This window comes from Rhyacophila brunnea, unplaced genomic scaffold (assembly GCF_057557595.1).
Source record: "Rhyacophila brunnea isolate RB1 unplaced genomic scaffold, BYU_Rbru_1.0 scaffold_13, whole genome shotgun sequence".
NCBI lineage: Eukaryota > Metazoa > Arthropoda > Insecta > Trichoptera > Rhyacophilidae > Rhyacophila > Rhyacophila brunnea.
Genome location: NW_028232785.1, coordinates 4,869,969 through 4,891,923, shown reverse-complemented (window position 1 = coordinate 4,891,923; position 21,955 = coordinate 4,869,969). Strand labels below are relative to the sequence as shown.

The following is a 21,955-nucleotide window of genomic DNA, read 5'->3' as shown; positions in this document are numbered from 1 at the left end:
AATGCTGCGTACATTAAAATCATACGCTATGACAGCATATACACGAATTGTTGAAGTTTTATAGAGTATTGTGTTGGACATACCTGATTTACTGGTTTGCATTTTGCATAACAGCAACTCGTCTGAGGATCCTTGTGAACGGTCTGGTTTATCGTGTCTTCAACATTGTCAGCATTTAAATCAACTCCCTGAAAATAAGTACTATTTAATTTTGTAGTGGACAATATTTATTCTTTTAAAGGGTTCTGAAAAACAATGATTATTAACGAAACTTTATAATAAAGCAAATGGAATGTGTTAACAGCGTGAACCCTATTATCGGTAAAGATAAGATCAATGACAATTAATAATAACCACAGCAAGTAAAACGTGTATACACTGAGGACATTTGACGGAAGTCAAGCAGTTCGTTTTGTTTTGACTATAAAACAAATCAACTTTCATTTATTCACGTTATACAATCGGGTCAGTAGGTTAATCAATAGAATATTTCGTTTTTTAGTGTTTTAACCTAATGCGTTAAAATAAGCATATTATATTTCATTTTTTTTATTCTCTAGTGCCTGTACATTGTTAAATTTCCTCGAACACCATTTGTAAATTCACCATAAAGGTGCTGTAGTCGAAATTTGCACTAAAGATAGACAACCATGACGTTAAATGCGGATTCTTTGAGATTAAATTGGTAGCACGAGACTGACAAGATATTATATTCGTTTTTCTATGCATTTTGAATTAGGAAAGTGAAGTGACATAATAATCAATTTTTGAATGGGCATAATAATTAATAATAAGCCCCGCCTGCAGCCGCGAGGTCACGAAGTTACAGCCTCACAACTATGAATTGATGTCCGATTGTTTGACGGACCTATTGTTCAAAATTTTCTGCAAACATTCGCTACGTATGTATTACCATTCTTCGAACAAAACCTCAGATAACCGCTAAAGAGAAAATTGCCTGGGAAGCGAATAGGTAGTGTCCAAATATACCATCCCCCCTCAAAGAACGTTTCAAATTCAAAATCAGCAACTTAAGCACAAATTTAAAAACAACATAAACATATAGGTCCCTGATAAATATCACTAAATAAATATTACGCAAACGAACACGCATTTGGACAGCGTTCCTTCACACAGGTCTACGTACCTGGACGCCTTTCTTACAAAATGCATTCAAATTTGAATGCTTCGGCCGAATTTACCGTTCAGAGTTTCAAAAATTTGTAAGTTTACCCCCACGCACTTCCGAGCATGAAAGTACCCCTTGCCTTTAGGATTTTCAGATATTTGAAAGTAAGTATCGATACGATATCGAAGTCGAGATATACGACCTCTCGTCCGCCCACGGCACGGCGGACGCCCAAGATTTGTTTCAGTCTAGTATTCCCGTGTTATTAAATATTCGTATAACCCCTACCACGCAAGATCGTAATAAATAAAAGATGTCCAGTGAAACAACAAGTGAATACTGTGAAATCTGACAAAAATAAACCCACCCTTGAAATGCCAGTGCTGTGTGAAGTGAAAGTTCTCGGCAAACCGTTTTAAAAATCAATGTTTATCCTAATGTATTATTACCAATGCTTGTCTATGCTTCAGTGTAAATAAATCCAGCTCTGTGCGATGCTTTCAAATTGAAAATCTGTGTTATCAATATAACTAATTGTGCCCGTTATGATGTCCCTCACTCTCCAAACATAAAAAAATGACCGAAGGAGGACTACACAACACACACGTGAGTTCTATAAGATATTAGTAGGCATGTGAATAATAAAATGACATAATATTGGATACGTTTAGTCTGCTAGGTATTATCTCACAATTACCAGTACACAATCCACCCCAGTGTGAGTTCTATTGGCATTATAGGTACCTACCTAAGTAAGGTGAATTGTTTTATCGCTGTCAAATAGTACCTATAGGTGGTTAGAGGTAGTTACTGGTGACTTCATTCCGTCACCAAATCATTCCAACGCTTCACACGAATAGTATTAATATAAATAAAAGTACTTACCCGAATCATTTGTTCCGAATAAGAACAAACCTGTTGCGGATCTTCATAATTGAATGGGGGGATTGTGTCTTCAATAAGCTCAGTCTTGATATCAATTAGCTGAGTATCTGTCTTCAAAGTAATTATTGTCGGGTCTGAAACAATATGCTGAAAAACAAAACATTATGTTATGAAATCAATAATATTTTTTAACAAGACCGACAATAGCGGCCTTTACACGCGCGTTCTTTACCGCATGCTCAGGGGAGTACACGTCAGATGTCTGCTGCTGCAATGATTTACATGTCAACTATATCCTGCGCAGCACAACGTTTTGAGGAGCGCGCCGGGATTGAGCGTCTGAAGGCATTTCGTGCGTTCATTACCGCGTGATCATAGAAGTCGCTGGAGCGTAGAACAATTCAACGGTTTTAGCTGTCAACTCATATGAAGAAATACAAAATTACAGCTAAAACAACTATTGGTAAAATGATGGCATTATTATTTGTTGATTCTCTGGAAAATGTTTATCCCAAGAAGGTAATACATTTTTAAAAACTAACCTCGTCAGCGTGGCATTGATCATCAGCATACTCTTGTTTGATGCAAGTATTTAACTCTGGGTTATTTCCTTCTAAGGACACATCGAACCGACGTTGCTCATCTGCATCAGGCTCGAAGTGACCCGTTTCACGTTTAACGTCCATTTTACGTTTTGAAAGCGTTTGTTCTCAACGATTATCGAGTCACACTAATGAACTACTGACACACCGGTATATTCTGGCGGCCGTGATAGTAGACAATGATTGCTTGTGCCATAGACAAAAGATAGAACAGTATAATATGATTGCCACATTACGAAACTTATTATTTTGATACTGTACATTACTAATCTAAACTAAATATTATTATAGTAATAAATTAATATGCATTCTATCAATTCTATTATAAAGTGCAAAAATATTATGAAACATTTGACTGGACATTTTGTCTGGTCGGGTGTGAGTTATATTAATTAGTGTGTTATATTGAATTTTATCAATACACGGTACATATTTTATTATTTCGCTTCGATTCTTGGAAATACTTAAAATAGGTAGCTCTTCGGTTCGGGAATAATTATTATTAAAATCTATAAGCAGATACTAGGTATATTAATAGTATTTACATTGTTTTTATCCGACCATGTCCGATCCTAATAAGATCATAATATTATTGTCTTCGGGCTTGACGTTTTGTATTAACAGATTTTTGGTTTACGAGAAAATGGATATCGGATATATTTTCAAACACCAACTGAAGGTCGGCGTTTTTGTCTGTGTCAACTACTATTATAGTCTGAAGACGCCACCTGATGTTAAGATGACGTCAGAATTCAGTAGGTATATTTTTAATTTATTTTAAAGCATATTCACGGTCATTACGTGACACATCAGAATCAACTAAGGATTCAATTTCAATGTCACTGTACACGCGTATGTACTATAATATTGTGGCACCAATTTATTAGGATTACGGAAGTGTTAAATTAAAGGTCCAATTAATTAACGTTTAATTATTTATTTAAATTTTATAATTAAAATAATTTTTATACATAATTTTATTTGGTAAACTTATTCACAAATATTTTATTTACAATTAATTCGAAAGTATTTATTTTATTACATACGTCACACAAATTCATGAGGTGAGAGTCAATGTCCTCCTAAGATTGAGGACTATTGGTTTGAGTAATTGGGTCCTCGTAGAGGTACTGGAAACCGGCTGCTATGCGCGGCTGATAATGAATGACGTCTTCGTAAGATGATGCAATTGTTTACATCGAACGAATAACAAATCAAAATTTTAAACTTAGTAACCTGGACGCTGTCCGGTAGAGGGGGGTACGGAGGGAAAAATGACAACATTTCTGGCGAAACACACTATAGATATAATATGTCGAAATCTACGTTCGATTATATATACTAATCGCCCATTGATCGGAAATGTTTTCATATTTAGCCAATCGTATGCTAACCAAATGTCTTCATTTCTAATCAATTGTACATTGTTCAAAAATAGATCTTTTATTTTCTTACGAAAGAACCAGAGTTTATTTCATATAATAATCCTTACCTACTCATGAATTCTTGCGCGTATATTTATTTTGCAAAAATAATATGTAAAGTAGATAATCTTATAATTCTCTTTCTAATACATTATATATGTGTCCTTCTTTCATTGAAGCCTTAATATAAACCAAACATCACATTATTTAAGGACATCGTTCAACTAGTTAAAATATTTATGAGGAAAAAAAAAATAAAAAAAATATTCGTAATTATTTATGATATTAGCAAAAAATTATTTCTATGCATTACATTCGCTTGATTCTATTCAAAAGTTAGTTTATTTGAATTAGTTATGAATTTACAACATTTGGATGATAATGATAACACACAAATTGTTTACATAGAAGTACTTATTTAACCTTATAATCTAGAGTAGACCCATGGTATGTTTACAATAACATGACTCTTACGATTGTACGTCATATTATTATATTACTAGGTATATAAGTATTAAACATATATAGTAATCCGCAGTTTAAAATAAGTTACGAGGGTGGATCAATAATTCCTTAGAAAAAAGCATTAAAACAGTTTTTATTTTTGTATTTTTTTTTTATTTCTCAACATAATCTTTTTGGAGCTCAATACACTTGGTAAGACGTTTCTCAATTTTTTTTAAACCGTCAGAAAAATAAGTTTTCGGAAGGTCCTCAAAATAAGCATTTGTCCGATCGATGACTTCTTCATTTGAAAAAAAACCTTGTCCACTTAGCCATTTTTTTAAGTTTGGGAAAAGGAAAAAGTTACTGGGGGCTAAATCTGGCGAATACGGTAGGTGGTCGACCAATTCGAACTTCAATTCTTCAATTTTAGCCATTGATCGTAAACATGTGTGAACACGGGCATTGTCCTGATGAAAGAGGATTTTTTTCCTGTTTAAATGAGGCCGTTTTTCTTCAATTTTGTTTTTTAGCTGGTCCAATAAAGATGCATAATAATCCCCTGTTATTGTTTTTCCTTTTTCCAAATAGTCAACGAAAATAATTTCACGTGCATCCCAAAATACAGTAGCCATAACCTTACCAGCTGATTTTACGGTTTTCGCCTTCTTTGGTCATGGTTTGCCTTCGCAATCCACTGCTTTGACTGTTTTTTCGTCTCGGGACTATAGTGGTGTATCCATGTTTCATTTACAGTCACAAAGCGACGAAAAAATTCATCCGGATTGCGTTGCATGAGCGACAACAGGGCTTTAGAGGCCACCAACCTATTGCGTTTATTGTCGACTGTGAGCAAACGCGGCACCCATCTTGCAGAAATATTTTTCATGCCCAATTTGTCATGTAAATTAGAAATGATGCTACCTTTTGAGATCCCTGTAACCTCAATTATCTCACTCAACTTTAATCTTCGGTCACTCAACACCATATCGTGGATTTTATTGATCATTTCTGGTGTAGTCACCTCTACAGGACGTCCTGAGCGTGGTTCATCCTTTGTTGATGTACGACCACGTTTAAATTCATTTAACCAGTTATAAATAGTTGCAAGTGAAGGAGCAGATATGCCGTGAACTAAATCCAACTCATTTTTTATTTCCTTTGCTGTTAACCCTTTTATATTAAAATGTTTAATAACAGCTCTAAACTCAATTTTCTCCATTTTCCATTTTTCCATTTTCCACAAGCAAATTTTTTTTTTAAATGTACGAGAAACACACAACAACCCGACCAATCTGATTGAAACTTCGCAGCATACTGAATCGGTAGTGCCGCTGCATGAAAACAAACCGCTTACAGTACTAGTCGCGCCACCTGTCGGCTTTTCTAAGGACTTATTGACCCACCCTCGTATATTAAAAAAAAACAATAAAGAATTTATTTAATATTAGCTATATAAATTATGTATGACTATTTTTAATACTAACATATACTATATACTTATAATATTACTAACTTTAATACTTACTTTAATTTTTTACTTGATTGATTCTATACAAGAATATTCACATTGGTCACATCTAAATAACTTTTCACTGGAAGGGGTAATTTCTGCCAATATCGTACTGGATTTAATACAAGACTAAGCACACTGATTACATTTATATTTTTTTTTACCAGAATGAGTTGATCTGTGTAATTTCAACGAATAATTTGATTTACTGGAGTATTTTCATTAGTCACATTTAAATGGCTGTTCACCGGATTGAGATAATTTGTGTATTTTCATGGTGGTAGATAGAATACACGAGTATTCACAGTGTGCACATTAAAATGGTTTCTCACCAGAATGAGTCATCATGAGTAATACACGTGTATTCACATTGGTCACAACTAAATGGCTTTTCACCAGTATGAGTTAATTTGTGTACTTTCATGGTGGTTGATCGAATACATGAGTATTCACAGTGGGCACATATAAATGGCTTTGTATCAGAATAAGTAATTTTGTGTATTTTCATATAATATGTTGTTGTACTTGAATAAACACATTGATCACATTAAAATGGCTTTTCACCAGAATGAGTCATTTTGTGTATTTTCATGGTGCTTGATGAAAAACAAGAGAAACCACATTGATCACATTTAAATGGTTTTTTTTTTACCAGAATGAGACATTTTGTGTAACTTCAACTGACTAGATGTTCTACAAGAGTAGGCACATTGGTCACATTTAAATAGCTTTTCGCCAGAATGAGTCATTTTGTGAATTTTCATATTACTTGATTGCATACAAGAGTAATTACAATGGTCACATGTTAATGGTTTTTCACCAGAATGGGTCATTTTGTGTAATTTCATCTTATTTGATGTTATACAAGAGTAATTACATTGATCACATTTAAATGGCCTTTCCCAAGAATGAGTCATTTTGTGTATTTTCATATCACCAGAATGTATACAAGAGTATTCACATTGGTTACATTTAAATGGATTTTCACCAGAATGAGTCATTTTGTGTATTTTCAAAATACCAGATGTTCTACAAGAGTATTCGCATTGTTCACATTTAAATGGCTTTTCACCAGAATGAGTCATTTTGTGTATTTTCATATTACCAGATAATATACAAGAGTAATTACATTGATCACATTTAAATGGCCTTTCACAAGAATGTGTCATTTTGTGTTTTTTCATGGTGCCCGATGAAATACAAGAGTAACCACACTGGTCACATGTAAATGGTTTTTCACCAGAATGTGACATTTTGTGTATTTTCATACCACCAGATTGTATACAAGAGTATTCACATTGGTTACATTTAAATGGCTTTTCACCAGAATGAGTCATTTTGTGTATTTTCAAAACACCAGATGTTCTACAAGAGTATTCACATTGGTTACATTTAAATGGCTTTTCACCAGAATGAGTCATTTTGTGTATTTTCATATTACCAGATAATATGCAAGAGTAATAACATTGATCACATTTAAATGGCCTTTCACAATAATGAGTCTTTTTGTGTATTTTCATATCACCAGATCTTATACATGAGTAATTACATTGGTCACATTTAAATGGCCTTTCACCGGAATGAGTCATTTTGTGTATTTTCATATCACCAGATCTTATACATGAGTAATTACATTGGTCACATCTAAATGGCTTTTCACCAGAATGAGCCATTCTGTGTATTTTCATATCACCAGATTGTATACAACAGTATTCACAGTAGACACATTTAAATGGTTTTTCACCAGAATGAGTCATTTTGTGTAATTTCATCTTATTTGATGTTATACAAGAGTAATTACATTGGTCACATCTAAATGGCTTTTCACCAGAATGTGACATTTTGTGTATTTTCATACCACCAGATTGTATACAAGAGTATTCACATTGGTTACATTTAAATGGATTTTCACCAGAATGAGTCATTTTGTGTATTTTCAAAACACCAGATGTTCTACAAGAGTATTCACATTGGTTACATTTAAATGGCTTTTCACCAGAATGAGTCATTTTGTGTATTTTCATATTACCAGATATTATGCAAGAGTAATAACATTGATCACATTTAAATGGCCTTTCACAAGAATGAGTCTTTTTGTGTATTTTCATATCACCAGATCTTATACATGAGTAATTACATTGGTCACATTTAAATGGCCTTTCACCGGAATGAGTCATTTTGTGTATTTTCATATCACCAGATCTTATACATGAGTAATTACATTGGTCACATCTAAATGGCTTTTCACCAGAATGAGCCATTCTGTGTATTTTCATATCACCAGATTGTATACAACAGTATTCACAGTAGACACATTTAAATGGTTTTTCACCAGAATGAGTCATTTTGTGTAATTTCATCTTATTTGATGTTATACAAGAGTAATTACATTGGTCACATCTAAATGGCTTTTCACCAGAATGTGACATTTTGTGTATTTTCATACCACCAGATTGTATACAAGAGTATTCACATTGGTTACATTTAAATGGCTTTTCACCAGAATGAGTCATTTTGTGTATTTTCAAAACACCAGATGTTCTACAAGAGTATTCACATTGGTTACATTTAAATGGCTTTTCACCAGAATGAGTCATTTTGTGTATTTTCATATTACCAGATATTATGCAAGAGTAATTACATTGATCACATTTAAATGGCCTTTCACAAGAATGAGTCTTTTTGTGTATTTTCATATCACCAGATCTTATACATGAGTAATTACATTGGTCACATTTAAATGGCCTTTCACCGGAATGAGTCATTTTGTGTATTTTCATATCACCAGATCTTATACATGAGTAATTACATTGGTCACATCTAAATGGCTTTTCACCAGAATGAGCCATTCTGTGTATTTTCATATCACCAGATTGTATACAACAGTTTTCACAGTAGACACATTTATATAGCCTTTCAGCAGAATGAGTCATTTTGTGTATTTTCATTCCACCAGATGTTTTAGATGAGTGGTGCCATTGGTCACATTTAAATGGCCTTACACGAGAGTGATTCATTTTGTGTAGTTTTAAATTTCCAGAATGAATGCTGTAGTAGTCACATTGATTACATTTAAATGCTTTTTTACCAGATTGAGTCATTTTGTTTTGATTCTTGAATTTGGATCGCATTCTTAAATAATTGACGGTCTCTGCTATTGATTTTTTATGACACGTTTTGTGAAGCTTTAATTGAGATAGCGAGGCAAAGAAATCAAAACAAAAACTGCACACAAAATTTTCCTTATTAAATGATTTTTTCTCCAACTTTATAACAGCTACTAATAATTCGGGATCTGTGAGGGTAGATTGTATATGCTTACGTTTAGCAGTGTGACTGACTATATTATTAATAGATTCATATACGCCTAATTCTTTTTGAATGTCTTGATAGTCAATCTGTATTTCATCGTATGGCTCTTCTTCTTCTCTCTCTGTCAATCCAAGACTACCAGAATAGGTCACGGCGGTGGTTGCAGAAATCATCTAAAAGAAGGTGAAATATCGCGTTACCATGTAAGCAAGCGACTTAGCTATATGAGAGAATAATATATAAAAAATCAAACATCTTAATAACACACATAGGAATCTTGACAAGCATGGTGGATTAAATTTAAAGGAAAATGGGTACTTATGTTGATCATTATTTTTATTTGAAGTCAATTCACATGGGAGTCAGTATTTAAGCAGTAGACTAGTAGATACTTTTCTTGAGTGGAAGTCACACTATCTTATTTAAATTTATGGAATATAATATGTTATTTTTTATATAATAATAATGAGATTCGATTGGGTGAGGTAATTATTAACAATAATTAATCGTTCCTTCGAAACTTACCTTATCAACATCAGTAGCTCTTGACATTTTTGGCGACTTGTTTATACTCGTAATAATCGGTGAAAGTATTAAATAGTTTTCTTTGACGGTCATTGAAAAATTCCCAATTCGAGTTCCGAAATGAATGCACTCTTCTTTTGGAAATACACTTTTTTCTTTATTACTCTTATCGTCGGTGTCATTTGTTGGTTGCCGCTGAGAATGATAATCATAAGAAATATTACAATATAATTTATTACATAGAACATAACTGTTATCGATTAAAAAAACAAACACTTACATCAGGGAACTCAGAAATAATGGGAACTGAAATACATAACGGGTAAGGCGATAGCAGGTAACCGACTCAAGTAAGGAAGAATCCGGGTTAAGCTTACACACGTTTCAAGAATACGTTTTACATCGAATACTGAAAACTGCTCTCGGTTTATGCATTTACGCTCATTTAATGTTGGTGTTTTACACACACTATTGCACATGCATAATGCGTGCTTCATTTTCGAAGGACACTCACACATTAAAAACACTGCATCAAGTAGCGGTGTATTGAATATACCCTATCGTTAATCTATTTATTATCTGTTCTGTGACTAACATAATAATAATATGTTGAGTAGAATCTAAAAAACTAGCCTCAAAAGCGTGGTTGGGATCACTAGCATTCTCTTGTTTGTTGAAAGTATTAGATTCTGAGATATTTCTTCGTAATGCCATGTCAAACCAATAATTCTTTCATGACCAGATTCAAATTTCGCGTTTTTTTTAGATTATCATTAATAAATTCGTGTCCGACGTGACAATAGACTTTTGCCATAGATAAAGGATATTGATAGTATTACCATATTAGAATTATCATAGAAGAGGTTTCGATTATTCGATAAATTAATGTTAACACTAAAACTATCCTATAAAATAGGCACCTTGTAAGTTTAATAGCGAAATCGTTTTAATGAATAAATGAAAACGACATCTACAACCACTGCGTTGATACAAAGCCTTGTCTATCTTTTTGTACAAGCGCAATTAGTAGTGGTCCCACTGTTCAGTTGTAAAAATCAGATCGATCACTTGACATATTGATTTGCAAAATCACTTTACCATAAGCCTTTTTTCGTTTAGTGTATTCTATAATATTGTAGAGTAAATAAATAATTATTGTCGTTTTGAACTACACTGAAATTTAACCCATCGATGGCTCAGTTCTATAGTGGTACAACTAGGAGTTAGTTGTTTTGAGCAGTGACGTCCCGTGGGGGTAGGCAGATTGAGCGTCGCTTGGGGGCGGCAGTTAGTCAAAGGGCGGAATGAATGATTAGGTATATACACCCGATCCTCTTTTTGCACGAGGAATACGTTCCAAAGAATACCGTGCAAAACAAAACCATGTAAAAAAAGATAAGGTTCCCATACAAAAATGGTATATAGGTTCCATTACCTTAAATCAGCTCATAATACGAAATTCTTGAACTCAAAAATAAATCGAATTTATTTAAGTATTATTTATACATAATATACATAATTTTCGATTTAAAATAAATTTAGCATGATAAATATATTCATTCAGTGTCGCTACTCGACAGTAAACGAGTTCGTTTACTGTTTTTTTTTTGCTGGTGAAAAGGCACTTACATCGCTGGAAATATTTAATGACGCTCTCTTATCGAACCCGAAGTGACTGACTAGTGGCGCCATGTATGCACGCATGTATATCTGGGCGGCATCCGGTGATAACATATGTATGCACCAGTGGCGTGCGGTCCATTGCAACGCAATTTTATGATAAATATGTACATACGTAAGTACGTATTTGTATTCTTTTAAGTTTTTAATATAAATAAAAATTAATCGCTTCTTTTTTTAAACCGTGTTATTTCGAAACCGTGCAAAAAGAGGATCGAGTGTATAGCAATACGTAAGTACCTAAACTTAGTAACGGAAATATCTTTCCATTAAAAAATTCACCTCACTGGTTGGAAACAAAATGTATTAATTAACATAAAAAGTTTATGTTTGTATGTATCCAGTTAATGTATGTATTTTTTGTCGGGTTCACGATGTCTAGTTTACGTCCGTTGTCATTAGACGTCATGATCTTGATGGCCAGCAATTAAACGGGCAGATTTGCAAATTATAGGTAGGTACATATTTACCTAATTAATTTATCCAAATATTTTTGCCAGCCACTCACGAGTTTTCAAAGTTGTCAGGTGTATTTTTGAATGTATGTATCTGAAACCGTGGACTCGCAATATTGTCTATTGAAGTAGAGATGGCGTTTTTGTAATGTATCCATACAACACATTTCTTAGATATTGGAGTCATGAAAGGATGATAAAAAATACTGTATAGAAAATGGGGTGGCATTTTGTCTAGGGACGTCACTGGTTTCGAGTGATGGCTCAGTTCTTTATTAGACGGTCCTGTACTGGCTGACCATAGTCGAACACAACCGAACCTTAAAAGGTTCAGTTTTATGTTGTCAGACTATAGTTCATAGATTGTTCTTCTTATTTACATTAATGCAGTACATTATATTACTATAGATATTGTCATAATTCTCAATCTAAATAAACAATACTGGTCTAATTTATAATGGATTTAAGTTTTGTAATATTCCATTTGAGTAGTTTTTTGCAACCTGGGTTTCGCCATTTGGCATCTTCAGGCATTATCTGCAGTCACCAAAAGATATATACACACTGACAATGAATACAATTAATTCTAACTTATATAATAAACTAACACAGTAAAGTAGGTACAAACTTTATCAACCAACTATTGAGTCAAGGATAACATGTAACCCACCCCAACATCCACATCTACCATCATAATCATTCCACCAATCAATTACAGTCATCTATGAAAAGCGCAAATATTATATTTCGTACAATTCCGAAGTGTTTGAATTAACAAAATTAATATACTTAATATAGGTAGCAATGATACAATGACAATGGAACGTACCTGTGAATCGTTATTGAACATTGATGAATCCGAGCATTCACCAAACTCTTGGAAGGTTTGTGGTCGAAGAGCATCTTCATTATTAGCCAGAGATACGTCATGCATACACTTGTGATTGATCAGAATCTTTTTTGAAGAGAAAAATGCATAACATACATCGCATACAAAATTGTTGTGATAAAAGGAAGCTCTTGTCAATTTTAAACATATTTCTTTTTCGGAAGCATTCACTATTTCCTGCTTAATGTCATGTTCGTGTATTGTAATTGCATCGTACGGCATTGCGGCTTGCATATCAGGAAAGTCGTGTGATCCGTGCTAAAAAAAATGAAGAGAATGCTCCTTCAATCATTTTCTTATGAATATTGTGGATATAAATTCTCCATTATTACTTTTAAAATATTAAACTATGACTGTAAATAGGTATATTGTTGAAATTTCCTGCAATATTGTGTACCTACCTGATTTACTGTTTCACGGTCCAAATACGAGCAGCCAGGCTGCGGGACTTCGTATTTGTTTTGGCGTATTGTTTCGTCAACAAACTCGTTGAAGTCAATTTCCTGAAAATTAGTACCCGACTTTATAATATGCAGGTCTTTCAAGGTGTCTGATAAACAATATAGCATTATGTTTTAAAACATAATAAATCGGTTATTTAATAAGGGTGCATCCTAAAACTAGCATTGGTAAAATAAGGCAGAAAAGTGAGAGACGGACCCCCACCTAACTGTTCCAGATAGATTTTTGCATCCTTTCGATCGCCATTAAAGAAATATTATCTGGACCTGCCAAGGATTTCGGGTATAGTCTAGAAACCATAATTTCATAGCTGACTAATCCAAAGAACCAATGAGCCACCTAGAGTAATTTTTTTTTGTTAAATGGGTATAAGTACCAATGGGTATTTTCTTTACTTATCGACCGCTAAATGATAAAGTGATTCATTTTATCAAACTTAGGTTAGGTTTGTATCAAAGTATTAGCACAAGTTGGTTGTGATTGATGCAATACGTGCTATATGTGCTGACGGCCTATAACGTTTGGATCACAGGTTCGAATTTTTGTGAGTCTGGCAAATACTTAAATGTTTTTCATTTTGTGTTTGAGTCAGAGTTTGGACCTAATAATTTGAGCAAGTTGCTAACTTCCCTTAATTGTAAAAATAGTAAATAGTAAAATAGTAATACTCTGTGAAGGTCCATAAAAAGGAGGATCTGACACGGTCAGTAGTCTTTCATTGTATGCTATTACGAACATGGTTTAAGTCGGACTTTTTCGCAACATTTTACAAATTCTCTTGGAGCCCCGGGGTATTCACGGCCCGATTGGGAATCACTGCTATAATGCCTATGTAATTCTGCTCTCTATTTGCAATGACAACGTGTTTGCAGCCCCATTTAGGAACTTCTAGGTACGGTAAGATGTGCGTTGCCATATGTTTTTTAGGTTAGATACAAATAAAAGCTGATTTTATACCTAATGATAATGAGACACGCAAGGCGTCACAGATTAGCGGAGTGGTGTCTTATTTTGACGTTTTATAATGCGTTTTTTGGTTTAATTTTGAACCCAGTACATTTCTGTATCGGTAGTAAATCTATCAATGCGATGCTCTGTGTTCACGAATAAAATATTTTATAAAATTTGAGTTCGTTGCAACACTAAGCTTTGACTAACACTAATAAAACTTGTCGTCAATAATATTTAATCGACACCACTGAACATGTAGGCATTACAAGTATTTTGACTTTCACAGCACGGATTAATAAAAGTGAACTAAAATGATAGGTTATGGAAAACTAAAAACTAACCTCGATCTTGATGTCAGGATCATCGGCTGTCTCTTGCTTTATACAAATTTTGACATTCGGGGTATTTGGATGCAATAATGGCACGTCACACCCTTTGTGCTCGTCCGCATGAGCATCGAATTCACCCGGTTCACGTTTTACATTCATTTTATACATTATTTAAAGCAAGACTCCTCTACGGAACGGCGCGGCAAAATAATATTATGTAAGTGGGTAGTTTGACAGCTGAGTCGACAGGAATAGATATTCGAGACCATAAACAAAATTAGGAGCCTTTATTGCGTTTTGTTTGTTCTTGTCTACATCGTATTATAATGCCGGCGAATGTGGGAAACCCATGGATGCTACTATAATTTAATAAGAAACCAAGAAGTAATCATATACCTATGCTTAACGTGTGGAGATTTCGATGGGTGATGATTTAGATTAGCCCCTTATAAAAACCCGAATGCGAAAAACAACGGCCGGTGAGCGATTGGCAATAACATTGCTTTCCAAATCCTGAACTATTTTGACCCAAACAGCATTTATTTTAACTCATTGTTTTAATAGTCGGATTGTGCGCAATCCCACAATAGTGGACTAGTTTCCAAGATTCTAATTAAATTAATAACAGTTTCATCCATCGATTCCACCACGATTTTGCGAACTCTTATCAGTTTTATCCATTTCATTACTGTTTATATAACAATAATTATAACCGTGTAACTGTGTCTACTGTCAAGATGACAAATAATACGAATATGACAAAATAAAAGACAGAAAAAACACTTCCCGCGCGGTCTATGCCCCATAAACAATACTATATTATGACAACACGTTTGACATAGACGTCACAGACAAGGGCAGAGTGTCACACAAACTTACTGAGGTGTTTAAACTGAGCTGAAAAACTATGACATTGAAGGCTGTCATAGATCGTTTGATATAATATATATTATTATGACAATCTATGACTTCGTATTTACACTCTGTGACGCAGGACGCCAAAATAAGAAACGGGACCGATCGTCATAGAGTCTATTTGAGCCATTAGCGATTTGTAGATTGCCTTTGGTTACGTTTTATACTTACCTCACATTTGACCAGACACCAGATGTATCAATATTTTTTGAACTTTATAATAATATAATTGATAGGATGCATAATAGGTATTATGATATTTAGTTTACTATAAATGCATCAAATTATCTAAATAATACATAATAATATTATAATGTGGCAATACTATAAAGTGCTATCTTTTGTCTATGGCTGAAAAAATCATTGACTACTATCACGGAAGTCAAATACCGGTGTTAATATCGCTTACACTTCATTAGTGACTCGATAATCTTTGAAAACGAACGCTTGCAAATCGTAAAATGGACTTGAAACGTGAAGCAGGTGACTTCGAACCTGATGCAGATGAACAACATTGGTTCGATTTCTCCTTACAGGGAAATAGTCCAGAGTCAAATACTTACATCAAACAAGAGTATGCTGATGATCCCTGCCACGATGCCGAGGTTAGTTTTTCAAAGGTTATTTTATTCTCTCTGATGGTAAACATTCTCCAGTGAATCAACAACTGATAACGCCGATTACAGGATAAACAGGATTACAGTATATTTCAGAAAGAATTACGTATGTAGATATTTTGGAAATCGAATTAGGAATTTATCAATAGCCGTAGAATGAAACTATTTAACACTTTCAACGATTAGGTATAATTACTGTAAATGAGATGCCAGCGATAGTTAAACCGATTTATTTACATAAGGTAACGTTAGTACATTCGTTTTAAATTAACATTGCGTATTCTTATTTTAAAGTTTAATTCACTATAGCAATTGAATTGGTCGACATGATTGAGTATGGACCAGTCTCCTCCACTTAGAGGTGTCCTTATGACATCTCCATAATTATATTCGTAATATTATTTTGTTTTATTTAAAATTAATTTATAATAGGTATAAATTGACATTGACAATTAATTATTCAAACATTATCGTAGATTAGTATTGTTTGAAATATGCTTGTTGTCAATATATTTTAAAATACTCGTTCTTATTGATGTTTGGCATTAGATAACGATATACACACCATTGGGTCTATTCTATACTTTTCGACCGATAAAGTGATAAATATTATCAAACTTAGGGTTGGTTTGTATCAAAGTATTAACACTTATTGTAACAATTACAATACGTTGGTTGTAATTGTTGCAAACCTACCTACCCTAAGTTTGTTAACATTAACGCTTAAGCGTTCGATAAGTATTGAATAGACCCACATGTCCTCATTGCAGAGTGTAAGAGCTGAGACCCCTGACGTGTGTGGTCGAGCTTCACACGTATTGTCGGTCTTCTTTAAAATATTCTTGATTTTATTACATAATGTTTTTTTTTTCAGAATATTGTATCAGACCCGACGATAATAACATTGAAGAGAGATACTCAGCTTATTGACATCAAGACTGAGCTTATTGAAGACATTTATGAAGATCCGCAACAGGGTTTTTCTTATTCGGAACAACTGAATCGGGTAAGTACCAACTTTAATTTTAATGAATAAGTACTAATCATGTGATGGGGTGGAATGATTATAGTGACGGAATGAACTGTAGAACATTCGAATATTTTGATATCGTTAGCTGTCACCGGTAGGTACCATAGAAATAATAAAACAATTTTCATAGGTACCTACTTAATCATTTTTAGATTGTTCTTGTCTTTTCTGCAATCAAGAGCAATACAATATCAATAGGTACCTATTGAGTATAGTATTTATAAAACATACCTATAGTTGAAGTAGGTACTTCAAAAATAGGTGCCTACTGGGTAAAGTATTCAGATAGCAGTGGAGGAGTGATAAAATAAGTCGTGAGAGCGCTACCTACTTTAAATGCAACCATTCTCAAAAAATGCACTTTAAACAATTCAACGCCATTTAGTCAAGTGCTCAGATAACATAAAACAGCTCAAATCCAACCGTTGTATATCCCATTGAACTACCAACCGTTCCGATGTGAATAAATGAAAGCCGATGTTTTATTAATAAAAACAAAACGAACTTGACACTCTTGAATGTTTTAGTAGGTACGTAAACATTGTGTTTGCTATGCACTGCAATTTGGTTTAATACTGCCTACCTCCTACCTGTTTAGTACTTACCTCTTAGTTGTTATCCATGCGACATTCAGTCAGTGCTTCCAACCGTACTATAATTTATAGTGCAATACTATAATTTTAAACCCGGGTAAAATGTAAAATACTATAATTTTGCTCCAAATATGCCAAAATACTATAATTTTATAGGATTCGAGACGGAAAATGTTCCTGTACTATATTTTATACAGAAATACTATAATTTTTACGCCTTTGTCATATAATCAGCATAGAAAAAGATGGCAACACTGCATTCAGTACTTTCTTTCACTTCTAGCATGTTTCTTCATGCAGTGACTACAAGCGAAACAAAGGCCCCACACATGATTCGCGATTTCCGACAATTAATCATTTTTGCCAGTAGGTATCTAAAATTAATCCAATACCACACTTGTCTCTAAAACAGCAACACATTGACTGAAATGTCAACTTGAGATGAGTATCATGAAATTCTAACCTGCTACAGCTCGTTGTCTACGAGAACACAAATTTAATTGTAGGATACATTTTTATTTTAAATGTATAAAATATAAACACTGCTCCATGGCACCCAACGACGGCCGAGAGACTTATATTATAGGTAGCGTAATAATATATCGATAAAATGACAATTACGAAATATTTGACATAACGAAAATCATAAATGAATATTGTTTTTAGGTTAAGTCATGTCGGGATATTTTTTTTCTTAAGTTGCTTTGTGTAATTATGTTATTATGTAATAATTATGTATAATTATTATATAATAACTAATGGTTTTGGAACAATTTTTCTTAAAAGCTGTTACCTATATTTTGATATCTGGCTTATAGAGTTAAAACTAAACTTAAAAAGTGTTTTGACAGAGTAAGATGGTTCCTTTGGATGGCTCAGGTAATGCCGAAAAAGGATCGGAAATGAAAGTTAGGTACCTTAATCTTTTGATAGATCAACAAATCAAAGAACCTCATAATCATTACGTTTACCTACCTATTCGTTTCGGATGAATCATTTAACTCATCACGTACCGCGATAGCTCGTTACATACATTATATTCGACATTAAAAGTTCTAGCTATAGGAAGTTACTCTAGCTATTGAAGTATTCCCTCAGATTAGACCTCTTTTTATTGTGTATAAGCATAAATCCATTACAATCCAAAAACATTACTACGCCAGGGATTGCCAACCCAACTATCGCAAGTTTTTTCTAATGTGTCGTCAACTAGATGGTTGACGTAGACGGTGCTGAAAATATACAATAGGTACTTTCATTTTAAAATTCGGCAAGGGTGCCAGTAAGGATTTATTTTTTCGGTCTATTGTCAACTGTCTTGATTATACAACGCGAATAAATGAATGCCGATATTTTTTAATACAAACAAAACGAACGGCTGGACCAATGTTGAATGTCACAGTTCGTAAATATTTTTTATTTGCTATGGTTTTTAACTGCCATGGTTCTGACCATTCTGAATCCCATGCACACTAGACGTACCTACCTCTCAGTTGATACCTTTTCCATGCAACCTGCAGTACTTTCACTTTACGCATGTTTCTTCATATGGTAGCTGCAGGCAAAATAAAGGCCCGCACATGATGTCTGTTCTAGAAAAATCTCTCAGATCAGATTTTCCAATACAGATATTACGTTGCACCCTTATCAAATAACTGATTTGTTTTTTTTTTTTAATGTAAATATAAATTATTATTTTTTCAGGACGCCGCTAAACAATCTGAAATTAATTTGCTGGTAGTTGATTTCAAAGAGGAATATGTTGAAGACATAATAAGCCAAAGCATCCATGAGGATCCAAAACCTGGTTCCTCTTATTCGGAATACACAGTAGTAAGTCAGGTGGGTACACAATATTCTAAGAAACTTGAACAATGCATGTAGGTAGTAATGGCATGGAAAAGTTTATGTCAGAGGATTTATTTCAACTTTGAAGTCACATATCGGGGCGAGTGAACATAAATGTAGATGGTGTGGTTACTTCCACAAACGTGAAAGTTTATGTAATAATTATCAATATGTCACGTGCACTTTGTTATTATTAGGTGTCTAATGTTTTATTAATTGGCTGAACTACGGCTTCGGAGAATGTGAATACAAGATATTTTTTATCCTTTTCGCACGAGGTATATTATGGTAACTTCCGCAAACTTTAAAATGTATGTACCTAATAATTTCACCACCTGTAAACTGTAGTCGTAATAACGTAAGACTGACAAAATTTAATGTGCGTTATTTTTATGTGGGATGTTAGTAGCCTACCTGCATCCTTCGCCACTGGCCCCCGATTACTAGTAATTTATAAAAATAGATTGGAGACTGGTGTTTTATTATAAATCCCCATAAGGTCAAGTGAAAACATGTAGCCAGATTCCGTATAAGTGTTATATTTAGGTCTTACGCATACCTTAGAAATCTGCATCAATAATATATGTATTGTTGGGAATATAAGCAATCGTCTATAATTATATATTTAGGATCCATGCGTAATTACTTCAAATAAACATACTGATATAACTTTTCAACACACCCATTCTTTCTCTAAATTCTTCCCTCTCTGTATAATTTTCTTATATATATTTAACTGCCCACATGCTCAGCGTAGGTCACAATGGAGTTTTAATGCTATTTTTAAAGCATAACTCTGGACATTCCTTAAACGTTGTAGATCAGTGGTTTCCAAACTTTATGTTACTACGCCTCCCTTTTAAAAAAACCTAATCTTGGAGCCTCCCCTCCTTTATTTCTTTAAATAATACAGATATCTTTTTAAATAGCCAAAAATGTACTACTAAATGCAACAAAGAAAAAAAAATAATTATAAATAATTACAAGATAAAAGGAACTTATTATATACAACGTTTTTAAATTCTGTTAAACCATATAAACTTGACTTGACTGGCTTAAACGATCAAAAAAATTTGTACTTGACATGTCATATTGATTTCCATAGTAACGCACGTATATATAAATAATTTTGTTGCCCCTAACAACCAATAATGGTGTCGAAATAACTTTTTTATACAAAATAGAATTAACTGAAAATGAATTCAATTCAACTTAAAGATGGCTAAAAGAATTTAAAAAAATGCATTGACATTGTGTTCTGATATATTCTAAAAGTTTCACATGTCTAGTATTACCAAATACAACCCTTCTCCATAAAAAGGTCTCGAATGCCGTATCAGGAATTTAACATCAATATTAAAATACCCCTGAAAAAGTTAAAAAGCCCTGCACTACAAACACAAAATTTGAACATTTTTGCAAAACGAAGGCGCTACCTCGGTATCCTTTTCAAACCAAGACCATGGGCTCCTGCTCGCCCCAAGATAACAAATAACATTCAACCTTGAGATAGTTCCGAACGCATCGCTTTAGAAATCTCTCATGTAACCCGCTCCGCACCTCTCGCATACCGAGCCAGCCCTTAGATTTGTGATTGAGATAATGGCAAGACAGTGCAAATTCCTAGGCGAGGGAGGACGGTGGATAGTGCCACGCGCTATGGTCGACGTGGCCGCGCGGCTTTCCTCAATACAAAAATGCAGGCCGCGCTTGTTCCCAGTTCTTTTCAATTCTGTGACCCCTTTTACCATTTTTACGTCAATAACGATACATATAACTACCCTTGAAATGAATCACGTGTCCAAAAAAGTGCTTGGGCGCCAATGCCGCCGGTGTGACCAAACACGTGCACAAAAATATCGACAATAATGTGTGTAATCTAAGATCCTTGTTGTAGCCTATATTGTAAATTTATCGATGTTTGCCTATGTGTTAGCTTAAATAAATTGCTTTTCTGCGCAAAACTGTCAAATCAAAAATGTGTTTTATCAAAATTATATCCTGTCCTGATGTTACACATAACCTCGAACCTGAAGTGATACCGGATCAGGACACTTACCTAGATGCACATGAGTTCCCTTTCCCCCGGTATCATTAGCTAGTCGGGAAGTTAGTTAAAAATCGATTGCAAGATTTTACCGGACAAATAAGATTACGAGTTAAGAAAAACGTTGTTAAATAAATAAGATTTTACTAAGTATATTTATCTCTACATTAATTTGTTTTTCATGCGATGGATCTGCTTGTTTCTTAGCACTAAGTGCACTTTTTCTACTAAACGGGGTCGATATTTGGATTTCATTGCAGCTAATGCAGAAAATCCCGTTTCGCATAAAAATATGATAATACGAA

General features: G+C 33.8%; 1 protein-coding gene across 1 annotated transcript; it reads left to right on the top strand.

Annotated features, from left to right (window-relative positions):
- The first annotated feature begins 15,880 nt into the window (after positions 1 to 15,880).
- LOC147076222 (uncharacterized) lies at positions 15,881 to 20,554 on the top strand. The gene is made up of 3 exons (XM_085941217.1): positions 15,881 to 16,120; positions 17,007 to 17,138; positions 19,460 to 20,554. The coding sequence occupies exons 1-3, from the start codon at positions 15,977 to 15,979 to the stop codon at positions 19,637 to 19,639; spliced, it is 456 nt and encodes a 151-aa protein (XP_085797343.1). The 5' UTR covers positions 15,881 to 15,976; the 3' UTR covers positions 19,640 to 20,554.
- Positions 20,555 to 21,955: the final 1,401 nt, after the last annotated feature.